Source organism: Lactuca sativa, chromosome 8 (assembly GCF_002870075.4).
Source record: "Lactuca sativa cultivar Salinas chromosome 8, Lsat_Salinas_v11, whole genome shotgun sequence".
NCBI lineage: Eukaryota > Viridiplantae > Streptophyta > Magnoliopsida > Asterales > Asteraceae > Lactuca > Lactuca sativa.
In genome coordinates, this window is record NC_056630.2 from 71,330,771 (window position 1) to 71,343,210 (window position 12,440).

Genomic DNA, 12,440 nt, shown 5'->3' on the forward strand with positions numbered 1-12,440 from the left:
TATTTAAGGAAGCGGATCTCCGCAGAAGTAGGTTCTGTGTTATGGCGGTTGCCGCCAGAGTCTGTAATGCATATCGGGGAAAGTGTGTGTGTAACTATCTATGATAGTCTTCGGTGCATGAGTTAGTGAACATAGTGTGGCGTTGTAATGAGAATGAGAGTACAGGGTGAAGCTACGGGGAGTCGTAGTATTTACCAGTCAGAGGGTGTTGTGATGCTACGAGGAGCCGTAGTACTCACGAGTCAGAAAGAGAGAGTCGTGATGCTACGGGGAGCCGTAGTATTCACCAGTCAGAGGGTGTTGTGATGCTACGGGGAGCCGTAGTACTCACAAGTCAGGGGGAGGGAGTCGTGGTACTACGGGGAGCCGTAGTACTCACTAGTTAGTTGGCGTTGTGATACTACGGGGAGCCGTAGTACTCACTAGTCAGAGGCTGTCGTAATGTTGTGGGAAGCCATAGTACCCACTAGATGGCAAGAGAGTGTGATGATGGAGTGTTCTCCGATAAGTGCATGATGCAGAAGAGTTTTAGGCTTGAGTAACCCTAGTGTTGAGTTTTTGGAGCCTAGTGGTTAAACCGGGGCGAGACTGGGGTCTCCGTCTCTGTCGGGAGGGTCAGCGAGGCGCGCGGGAGAATATGCGCAGCAGACGCTAGAGGTTAGAGCTGAGTCGATCTTCGCTTGGATTGTATTTTTTATGAGGAATAGGGAATTTCGTGACTTGCGTGTCACTGAGCCGTGATAGTGGTCACGGGGAGGAAGTTAGTGAGATGTTTTGGATCATGTTATGTGTGACCTTTGGGGGGGTTCAGCTGTGGGGCCAAAAGCTGACCTGGTGCTCGGTATCGAAGATGAATATGAGAAATGAGCTAGAGTTTGCCATGGTGATGTCTGCGGACACTTCAGAGCGAGCGAACGATTCAGATGCTCGAGGATATGTTTCGGGCATGTGTATTAGATTTCGGGGGGAAATTGTGGCCCGTATTTGCCCTTGGCAGAGTTTTCCTACAACAACAGCCATCTTTAGTGCATCAGTATGCCGCCCTTTGAGCTGTTGTGGGGAAGGGGTTATTGGACCCCATTTGCTGGGGAGAGGTAGAGCAACGTGTGATGGGAAGTACAGAGATCGTGCTTCAGACGTCAGAGCAGATACAGCAGGTCAGGCAGAGGTTGTTGACCGCTCAGAGTCGCCAGAAGAGTTATGCGGACAGGCATCGGTCCAAGCTCGAATTTTTGGTCGGTGACCTTGTACTCCTGAAGGTCTCTCCTTGGAAAGGAGTGATCCGATTCAGGAAGAGGGGCAAGTTGGGGCCCCGATATATCGGTCTTTTTCGGGTGATCGCAAGGGTGGGCAGGGTAGCATATCGCTTGGAGCTACCCGCGGAATTGGAGCGGATTCATAATACCCTCCATGTGTCTCAGATGAGGAAGTGTATAGCCGACGAGTCGGCGGTAGTACCGTTAGAGGACATTCAGGTGGATGCAAGCCTGAACTACGCGGAGAGACCAGTTGCGATTGTGGATCGAAAGATCAAGCTTCTGAGGAACAAGGAGGTGCCTCTGGTACAGGTTCAGTGGCAACATCGGAAGGGATCCGAGTTGACCTGGGAGCCAGAGTAGGAGATGCGGGAGCAGCATCCAGAGCTATTTCAGGAATGAGACTTTAAGGGTGAAGTCGGATTCAAGTGGGGGAGAATTGTAACATCCGGGATTTCAGGTATATTAATTATTCTTTTTATTTTGAGTTTTCTGGAAGAACTCGGCGAGTTGGTGCGTAGACTCGCCGAGTTGAGACGTGATTTCTCACCCGGATTGATGCCCGGACTCGGCGAGTCGCCTTGGTAGACTCGGCGAGTCTGCGATGTTTAATGAAACCCTAATTTCTCGGATTTGAGGCATATTTAAAGGGCCTTATGGCCGGCATTTGCGCTCATCAGTCCCCAGAGTGAAACCCTAGAGCATTTGAGCGATTCAAGTGAGGGAAGGAGCCATTATTGATCTTGGAGTTATTGCCTAGCAAGGAAAGAGGAGATCTAGCCAAGAGGAAGCAAGAGAAGGGTGGATTCCTGAAGAACTGAGGTCCAGGACATCACAACTGAGGTACTATTCCGAATCATTCTTTGTTATTGTGATGTTCATGTAGATTTAGGGCTTTTGAACCCATTTGTGGCTAGATCTAGTGTCCTCATGGTCCCTTAGCGAGTTAAGGTCCTGGATCTAGACCCATAGAGGTCCAGATCACCTCTTTACCAAAGCTTTATATGCATCCATGGAGGTTTTGGCTTGGGATCAATGTATTTGAGGCTAAAACACCATTCATGAGCTATTCGATGCTTAATGAGCACCAAGACTTGGACTTTGCGTGGTCAATAAGCTTAAGGAGACTGGATCTATGAGTTAGTGAAGCGGATCTGACCTCAGAAGGTCGTTTGGGGTTGTGCATGGAATGCACTCGCCGAGTCCATTCCCAGACTCGGCGAGTTGGTGCGGGTTGTTCAGTGATTACGAACCAGGGGTTGAGTAACCGAGTCGGGTGAGTGACTCGGTGAGTCGGAAGAGATTCAAAGGGATCGGGTTCCCGTAGGGACTCGGCGAGTCCACGATAGACTCGGCGAGTCGGGTCGACCGTTGACCGTTGACCAGAGTTGACTGGTTTGACTTCGTGGTATTAGTCAGCCAGAGTCAAGGTAGTATTAAGTAGAAATATGCTTGTGTTGTAGGAGGACGATAGCTCGGGAGATCGAGCACTAGTGGTTACGAGATTTACGAGTTACCAAGATACGCGAGGTGAGTCTTCTCACTCTACGTTACCTTGAGTGGTAGTTATGTGTGACTGGAAGGTCGTATGTGCTTACATTGAGTATTATGTTATCATATTGTATGTGACATGCTATGCATTATGTCTTTGTGATTTATGCTATGCGGAGTTTATAGACCGGACCGGAGGGTCCAACGATTCATGAGCCGGAAGGCTCAAGCAGACCGGACCGGAGGGTCCAACGAGCTTAGGACCAGAGGGTCCACAGAGTTATGGGACTGGAGGGTCTCACTGAGACACATTGACCAGAGGGTCAAACAGAGTTATAGCCTCGAGTGGCTAATGTGTGTTGTATGTGGTATTTTGGGGAACTCACTAAGCTTCGTGCTTACAGTGTTTTGGTGTTATGTGTTTCAGGTTTCTCTCAGGATCACGGGATGGCACCGGCTCGATTGTACACACCAGAGAAAGAGTCATGTTTTGAGAATCTTGGTTTATTATGCAAGTGAAAATGGAGTTATGTTTTGTAATTCAATTATGAATGAGGTTTTAAGCAGAGTGTTTTTAAGAATTAAACGATTATTTTTAAATGAAAAATTGTTTTGAAATTTTCGGTGTTACATAAAAGTAAATAATATTATGAAATATTATATGATTATGAGTGTTGAGTTCTAACAGATAGTTTTTTTACTAGAATTTAAGTAGAACTATGTTTAGAATCGTTCAGAAGGTGATGGAAGTCTTATAATATTCCGATCAAAAGTTAACTATTGAAATTAACGAAAATATAAAGTTGAAAAAAGTAAAATTATATTATTGAAAGTTGTAAAGAATCTCATTAGAAACATTTAGGCAAAAACCTCATCGAAATCCGAGCTATTACGAAGAAGTTATGACTCCTTAAAGTTTTGCGACAAAATCGACACGACGTCGTATGACGTAAAAAGTGAGTTTTCGATAAACTACTTTTTAGCTTTAGTGATCTAAATGAAAGTCGTAATATTCGTTAAACCGAGAATTTTCATAATAAGAACGTCAAAATCTGAATTCGTATGAAGAAGTTATGATTTTTCCAAGATTCGGTATAACATTAGACAACTAAAAGCTCGAAATTAAGATCGAGTTATTTTTAGCCAACACAACCTAAACGAGAATCTAAGGTCTCGTCAATAGTAGTACAACGGTGAAAAGACATACAAAAACGGACGTCGGATGAAGAAGTTATGAATTTTTAACGGACTTTTTCTGTCCTGACCTGTTAAAAATATAACTTTAAAAATAAAGTCAAAATTAGTCGACGGAGTCTAAACGAAAGTTCTAGATCATAATCTCACCTTCGCGTGGATATAAAGAACGTTAAAAACAGAGCTCGTATGCGAAAGATATGGATTTTTGAAGTTTTGGGCACAAACTTCGAAGCTGGTCCAAAGTCGTACGCCCAACGTACTTCGCACGTCATCGACCCAGTGCCAGCCACGTTGCCCTTTCCTTTGCACGAAGACACCTATTACGCATGCATGACCCGTCCTAGGCACAAGATCCAAGCAGCTTCCACACCTCGTACGCCCAACGTACCAGAGTACGTTGGAGTACGCCCAGCATACTCCGAGGCTTCGGCCAGCTATAAAAGGCACGCGAGATTGTCCGGTTTTAGGTTACAAATTTTTATATCTTTCACTCTCTGCTCTCCTTTTTACCTAATTTTAACCCCTCGAGGTCCCGGTATCATCCCTGACACCCGAAGCAAGTCCCGACGCTCTGAAGTTCCCGAGAAAATCATATTTTCAAGTCGAAACTTTGCCCGCATAAGGCCAATTTTCAACTACAGTTCCCGGTTTCGTCACAAAAAGTCATTTTTAGAGTCGAAGTGCTGCCCAAATTATCATTTATTCCTTCAGTTATTTCACGGTGAGTTCAATATAGGGACAATTGTATGTTATGTGTTATATATCCAATGTACTTTCCTCTGTTATATCGGATTTATGCCTTTAACCATGTAGAGCATGATTCGTATAATTTTTGGTATTGGCTTTGTGTCTTTGGCCATGTAGAGCATGACTCGTATACCTTCTGGTATTGGCATAGGGCTATGTAGGGCTAAAAGCCTGTATATTCTAGCAAAATGATAATCCGGAATTGTATTTTATGTGCCATTTGAGTTGAAGCTTTATTGATGTATATCAAGTATGGAAATTGTTATGTCTCATTGATTGTAAATCATTGAATCAGATTGTTGGTTGATATGGAAAGTCTGTCATATTATACACATAAGCCTTTGTTGTTCTTTGTCCCTCTTTGCTTCTGTCTTATTGATATGTATATGGCATAGCGTTATATTGTAACTGTTATTGAACTCACTAAGCATCATCCGCTTATCCCTCTCAATGTTTAAACTATTGCAGGTGATAAGCATCCAGTATAGTCACATACTGTTGGAAGATTTAGAATAGTTTATACTATTACTTTTGTACTTGGTTTTACGTTTGTATAAAAGCGTTAATATCATGGGTAGTTATGTAATATACTAAAACTTAGTCGGTTTGTATCCAGTCTTTTGTAATCAAACTAAAATGTAAATATTGTTTATAAATATGCATGTAACATGTTTTGGAATAACTTGGAGTAATAATATGTTGTAGTTATAGAAAGGGGTTCTTTCAATCATGGTATCAGAGCAGTAGTTTAAGTGAACTAAATGCCACGGATTGGTGTTTAGACTTAAACTATTGGAAGTTCAATATATTAACGAACTCGTTCTAATTATATGGATACAAACCATAGGAAAGACTAGTATTATGTAATAATAAATCCTAATATTCTAAAATACTATATTACTCCAAATTTCAGAGCAATGGCTAAACAGGTGAGTAGCCATACGCCAGAGGTGGGTAGAGATCCTTGTCCTGACAGACTTTCCATATCAACCAACAATCTGATTTTCGAAGAACACAAAAAGAGTAATGATAAAGGCAAAGAGAAAGTCAATAGAGAATCTTCTAAGGGGGGGGGGGGGGGGGGGGAAACGTCCCTCATTCAAAACTTTCAAGAGTAGTGGTGCCACAGAGTTTTCTAGTGTCCTTAATCCCATAATTATTCTAACTTGGATTCAAAACACAAAGAATGTATTTCGTATCTCTCATGTGGATAATGAAGACAAGGCTAATTATGCTTTATCGGAAAAGCCTTGGTTTGGTGGGAGGCAACATATGAAGCTCTTAACGGGTATGACCAGGAGAATTTATCTTGGGAAATGCTCAAAACTCGTTTGCTAGGGAGGTATTGTCCTCTAGAGATGAATGATCAAGTTCAAAGCTTTATACCTTCATCAAGCTGGGAATGAGTCCTAAAAGCCAGATCCATAAGCTCCTCCTTGATTCCCATCTTTGCATCAAACTCCTTCTTCTTGAAAACGGATCAAACATCCCAAAAATGGACTCCATAAGCTCAAAATGCCACCATGGATGATATATGACGATTTCTAGGGTTTAGAGGGGTGGAGGCTAAAGATATTAGGTTTAGGTTATGAGTTAAGGAGTTTAAATAGGGTCCAAGACCCTAAAATAGGGTTCTGATCTGAATGAAGTACGCCCAGCGTACATATGGTACACCCAGCGTACTCCGGGAACATTCGCAACCCTCCTAGTCAGTACGCCCAGCGTACTACCTTCTTCGCTAGTACGCCCCGCGTACACTTTGTGTACGCCCCGTGTACTCAACTACGCCTAAAAACCACAAAACTTCTGAAGGCCATAACTTCTTCGTTATAAGCCCGATCCCGACGATCCTTATATCCACAGAAAGGTGACGAGAAACCCTACACTTCTAACAACTCAAACCTTTCTTAAGACCTTCCAAACAAAAATCAATTTTCCATAAAAGCCAGAACTGCCACTTTACCGAAATACCTCTAGGCTCCAAAACACGAACCGAACACCCGGATCACTTCTAATACATCACCCGCACCCAAATGGGCCTAGATCTTACCTCCCCAAGAGACATAATCCTTATAATGACCGACCTTCGAGCCATAGCCTCAGACTAGGAGTCAATTCGGAACAGAGCGTTACAATACTTCAGCGCTCCGACTTAACAGATTGCAAACCGGTCTCCTCTCCCATGAGTACTACCCAGGTCTTGACCACTAATGACAACCTGTACCTCTCCAATCTTGTTGCTTATCGACAAACTGTTGGAGCACTTCCGTATGCCACACTTTCTAGGCTTGATATTGCATTTGCAGTTAACAAGGTTTGTCAATTTATGCATGCTCCCACTGAGAACCACTGGTCTGATATCAAAAGGATCTTGTGGTATCTCAAAGGCACGACTAACTTTGGCCTTTTTCTTTGTCACAATTCAAACTCTTCTCTTCAAGCCTTCATTGATGTTTGTTGGCATCCTACAAATGGCTCAAAAATTAACGTATTCTCTTATTCTGATTGGGATGGTTGCCCAGTCAATCGGCGTTCCACGGGAGGATTTTCTATCTACTTAGGGTCGAACTTGATCTCCTGGAATGCTCGCAAACAACGAACTGTTTCAAGATCCTCCACCGAGTCTGGGTATAAGGCTCTTGCAGATACTGTAGCTGAGTTGATTTGGCTAAAGGCTCTCCTTCAAGAACTAGGTGTCTCTACAAAGTTCTCTCCCACATTATAGTGTGACAACCTTGGAGCCACATATCTTTCTGCAAATCCGGTCTTTCATGCCCGCACAAAACATGTTGAAGTAGATTTCCATTTTGTTCGTGAACAAGTTGCTCGAGGTCAATTAGAAGTTCAGTTCATATCTACCTACGATCAGACTGCTAATGTGTTCACCAAACCTCTATCCACTCAAAGATTTCTCTTTTTACAATCCAAGTTGCAGGTCGTTCTCAGCCCTCAACTTGCGGGGGAATGTTAGAAATATGTTTATATTATAGGGTATCTAAATGTAATTATCTAGCCTATATATAGGATTGTATCTTACGTTTCTAATCAATAGAATCAATTACTCTTCTACTTGGTTTAACTGAAACCAAGAAAATAAAATAATTAAATAATGATTAAAAGTGAACCTACTTAAACACACAAGGATTCATATGAATAGAAGCATGGTTCTAATTCCCTGTAATCACTCCATACCTATAGGCTCTACAAAAGAAACGATATTTTATATTGATAGGTCAAGAGACTTTTTATAGGCTCTAATTCCCTGTAATCACTCCATACCTAAAAAGCAACAAAAAATATCCCAAAGTAAAGGTAGTATTCCACTAAAGCATGTATATTACAAAATGATATGATATGCATGGAACAAATGCGTTATATGTAATAAAAAAGTATGTAAAAACGAGATAAATCATACATAAAAATGTCCCTAATATTATCGTTTCTTTTGTAGAGCCTATAAAAAGTCTCTTGACCTATCAATATAAAATATCGTTTACAGCACCAGGAAAACTTTCCTACTCTATTATTTTCTAACATTTTGGTAACTAAACTGCAGCCCAGGAGTAGATAAATAGGAAATATAGAAATGTTTCCTTGTATATTGCTAGTATGCCTAGTTATATACAGAGTATTACATGACTAGGAAATTAGATAAGGACCATCAAAACCAATAAAACAATATTCTACATATACATATATCTAACACTCCCCTTCAAGTTGGAGTATTAATCATGTGCGCTTTGTTTTTGATAGTTTTGAATCACAAGTGAAGAGCGATTAATAAAAGGAGGAATCAAAACATGTAATAAGAAGTAAGAACATAACTAGAACTTGGGACCACTAGAACAAGAACAAGAATTAACAAGATTAGAACTTGGAATTTGGAAACCATGTTATGAACAAGAAATAGAATGGTTAGGATTTTATTAGGGTCCATACATTTGATATGTAGTGTAAGAATTTTCTTTTCATCATCGAGGTTAGTGTTCTATTAAGTTTTATTTTTAAACTAACATTTCCTTGGTTTAGAGTTGAAATATGAGTGCCAAAGTATAATGAAATGATTCTTAAACATGTACATGTATATAAGAGTCATTTTGAGGGACAATTGTGAAAGATATGGGTGTTTAAGTGGGGCTAACCCTAAAATCAGGGTTTATAACCCTATTTAACTACCAATGCTCCCCAAGAATTTGCAATTTTAGTAAAGTAGCATTTGTCATAGCTTATCTCAACTAGAGGATTGATTTGCCAAAAATAACAATATACATATCATCTCAAATGTTCTCTTGAAAAGTCGTATCTCTCTCCAATATCTCTATTTTTGTACCTACATTCAAAATCTCAATTAAATACCAAGAATTGAATTTGGATGATGGCATTTACATCATGCTATGATAAAAAAAAAACATCGCACCTCTATTCGTGGGTGTTTTAACTTTGGCAACATCTTATTAAATATTAATAAACATCAACAATTTCATTGCAAATAAAAATGTAATTAAGCGAAAGATAAGGGGGGTTTTATGTCATCATCCCAAAACTAAACTACAAAGTACCAAAACTCGTTGCAACTTCACTAAAACGAGGAATACAGAGCTAAAGCAAGTCAGCAACAGCAAACAGTTAGCAGGAGAATGGAGACGAAGCAAACTGATATTAAATTGAAATCTCCAGTTCGTTGCATCGTCAAACTCGGTCAGGCATCGTTTATTTTACCCTAAAATCTTCAAATTTCGTCAACTTCCACTTGATTTCCATTATTCCCTTGCCGAATCTGATGAACTCTCTTTTCAATTGATCTAAATATGTAGTGGTATCACCCTTATTGATCCAACTGTTCAAACACTCTTTTGTGTTATTATCTTCGTTATATTTTTTATTCTATATTTATGAACTAGGGGAAATGGGATTCCTAAGTACTCTCTGTTCTTCTTTCAAATCACGATTGGTCTCAATCTGTCTACGTTCACTGATGATTGGGGTTTGTGTGATTAGGAGGTGCGGCAATCACATGCAAGAATGACTTTGAAAAGATAAATGAAAGCAATCTTTTTAAGGTTTCTTCACAGTTGAGGGAAACAATGATGTCTGGATCTTCATCTGGGCCAGTTCTTGAAATGGATTGGAGCAAACGCCCTGGAATTTCAGAAACTTCAATTACAGTGGACGCTTTTAAAGACCAAGAAGTTTTAGACTACAACAGTTTTGTTGTTATTCATGGAGCTGGTTAGTAAAAAAAAATCTTGTTACTTATTCATTCTCTGTGATAAAGTGTTTTCACTGCAATTAATTTCCAGTGACTTGTTTCACTAACAATCAAGTTTCCTTTTTCTATCCATTTTATGTGCCATAAAGCTAATGAAACTTCATATCCAGTTATTATTGCTGTTTTTCAGGTTCTTTTGGTCACTTTCAAGCTAGCAAATCCGGTGTTCATAAAGGGGGGTTGAATAAACCTCTTGTGAAGGCTGGTTTTGTTGCTACTAGGATTTCTGTAAGCTCTACTTCTTTACCTCTAGCGTATTATTGTTGTTCATGGCTATACCCTCATTCTGTTTTTTTTTCTCTAAATGTATATGAAGCTTTGTAATATCTACTTTTGTATAAAGTTCACCTTCATAGCCTTTTTAATATATCTTATGATATGTCTCTAACTGTTTGTCATTTTACTAGGTGACATCCCTCAATCTTGAAATAGTTAGAGCACTTGCAAGAGGTAGAGTTCTCATTACCAAACTAAAGTTTCCACTCATTTTAATTTTGACTTCTGGATATCCAATTGCATGTTGACTTTTGTTTTTAACTCTTTTTTGCAGAGGGTATTCCATCAGTTGCGTTGTCTCCATTTTCGTGTGGATGGTCAACCCATGACAGAAATGTCAGGAAGCACTCAAAAACTGTCTTCCATCAACTCATTTAAAATCTATACACCTTTTACACAACAAGAATGAAAATCTTTTGTTTTTACAGATAGCATCTGCTGATGTGTCAACTGTGGTTAATGCCCTTGACTGCGGTTTTGTTCCAGTAAGTTTTCATTTTCTCAACATTCTTGCATCCGATATAAAAAATGTACCTTTTTCCATATGATTTCGTCGCGCTAGTCCTTTCTAACCAGACAAAAGGGTAAAATTGTCATTTACTGTCATTCAGATTATTTATTCACAAATCACAATAGGACCTTGAAAACTATATGATATTGTTATGCAATTTTAACGTTGATATTTCCATCTAGGTTTTGCATGGGGATGCAGTACTAGATGAGTCACTGGTATGTAGCATCTAACAATAGGGGTGTAATTGTAAATTTGTAATTGTATGCCATTGATGATTAGCATCTAATATCAACATGTCATTTCTTATTGTTACAGGGTTGCACTATATTAAGTGGAGATGTAATTATAAGTCATCTGGCATCACATTTAAAGCCTCAATTCGTTGTTTTCCTTGTATCCTTTTCCACCACATACTTACAGATAAAAAAAAACATTACAAAGATTCTACATTTATTTAGTGTTCGATGATGTATGCTTGCTTCTTTAGCATGATATTATATGCAAATGTTTCCTATATAATGAGCAATGAAGACCGATGTTTTTGGTGTATATGATCGGCCTCCTTCAGAACCTAATGCTGTACTTCTCAGGGAGATTGGTAAGCACCATTTTTATATATATCCAGATTTTATATTTTTTAATTGATGTTTATATGATTATTTGATTTGATGCAATGATGTCCATGATAATTGACAGCTGTACGTGATGATGGAAGCTGGTTTGTTGTGAAACCAACATTTGAAGACATAGATAAGCAAGGTTAGAAAAACATTAACAATTTGAATGTAATTTTTTTTGTTACAAAACAAAAATCAAATTTTTGATAATACGATTTTAAATGAAACAGTTGAGATTAGTGTAGCATCCCATGATACAACGGGAGGGATGGTGACTAAAATATCAGAAGCTGCAATGATTGCGAAACTTGGTATTGATGTGTATATTGTGAAGGTAAATATAATTAATTATATAAATATATAATCAATAGTTTCCATTTGTAATTCGTCTTTCTTTTTTTTTCATCTGAATCACTTCAATGCTAAATAGTGAATACTTTGTGGTTTATAGGCAGCAACAGAACACTCATTGATAGCCTTAAGTGGCAAATTGAGAGATGAGATCCCTGAGGATTGGCTTGGAACAGTTATTCGTTATGTTCCATAAAACAAAGGATGAGTATTATTATGTATTTTGCAACTGTTTATTCATGGGTTTTTGTTGTTTTCATGCTATTTGACTTGTTCAGAGGGAAATTTTAGGTTATAATTGTTTTAATTACGATTTTACGAGGGGAAAATGACTTAGGAGGATAACTACCTCTTATTCGTGTTCACCTATTGACAACTTTTTCTTTTTTGTACATAATAAAACAACTAACTTGTTTTAACCGTTTAAATTACACCAATATTATCGGTTAATACCTATTCTAACCGGTAACTCAAAGGGAAAATGACTTAAGAGGGTAACTACCTCTTATCCGTGTTCACATATTGGCAACTTCTTATTTTTTGTACATAAGAAAGCAACTAACTTGTTTTAACTGTGTAACATCCCAAAAATCATGAACAAAAATTTCGTTTTTAATTTAATACTAAAACCATAATTGTCAAACCATTAATTTAATACTCCGACATTGGGCCCCGCCCGGCATCAAGCCCTGTCTGGCATCGAGCCCCGCTCGTTATACAGA

General features: G+C 39.1%; 1 protein-coding gene across 1 annotated transcript; it reads left to right on the top strand.

Annotated features, from left to right (window-relative positions):
• The first annotated feature begins 9,251 nt into the window (after positions 1–9,251).
• Positions 9,252–12,083, top strand: LOC111902634 (isopentenyl phosphate kinase). The gene is made up of 12 exons (XM_023898445.3): positions 9,252–9,389; positions 9,690–9,920; positions 10,091–10,188; positions 10,368–10,410; positions 10,511–10,572; positions 10,665–10,721; positions 10,930–10,965; positions 11,066–11,143; positions 11,282–11,348; positions 11,447–11,509; positions 11,598–11,701; positions 11,819–12,083. Exons 1-12 carry the CDS (start codon positions 9,329–9,331, stop codon positions 11,912–11,914), a joined length of 996 nt encoding a protein of 331 aa, XP_023754213.1. The 5' UTR covers positions 9,252–9,328; the 3' UTR covers positions 11,915–12,083.
• Positions 12,084–12,440: the final 357 nt, after the last annotated feature.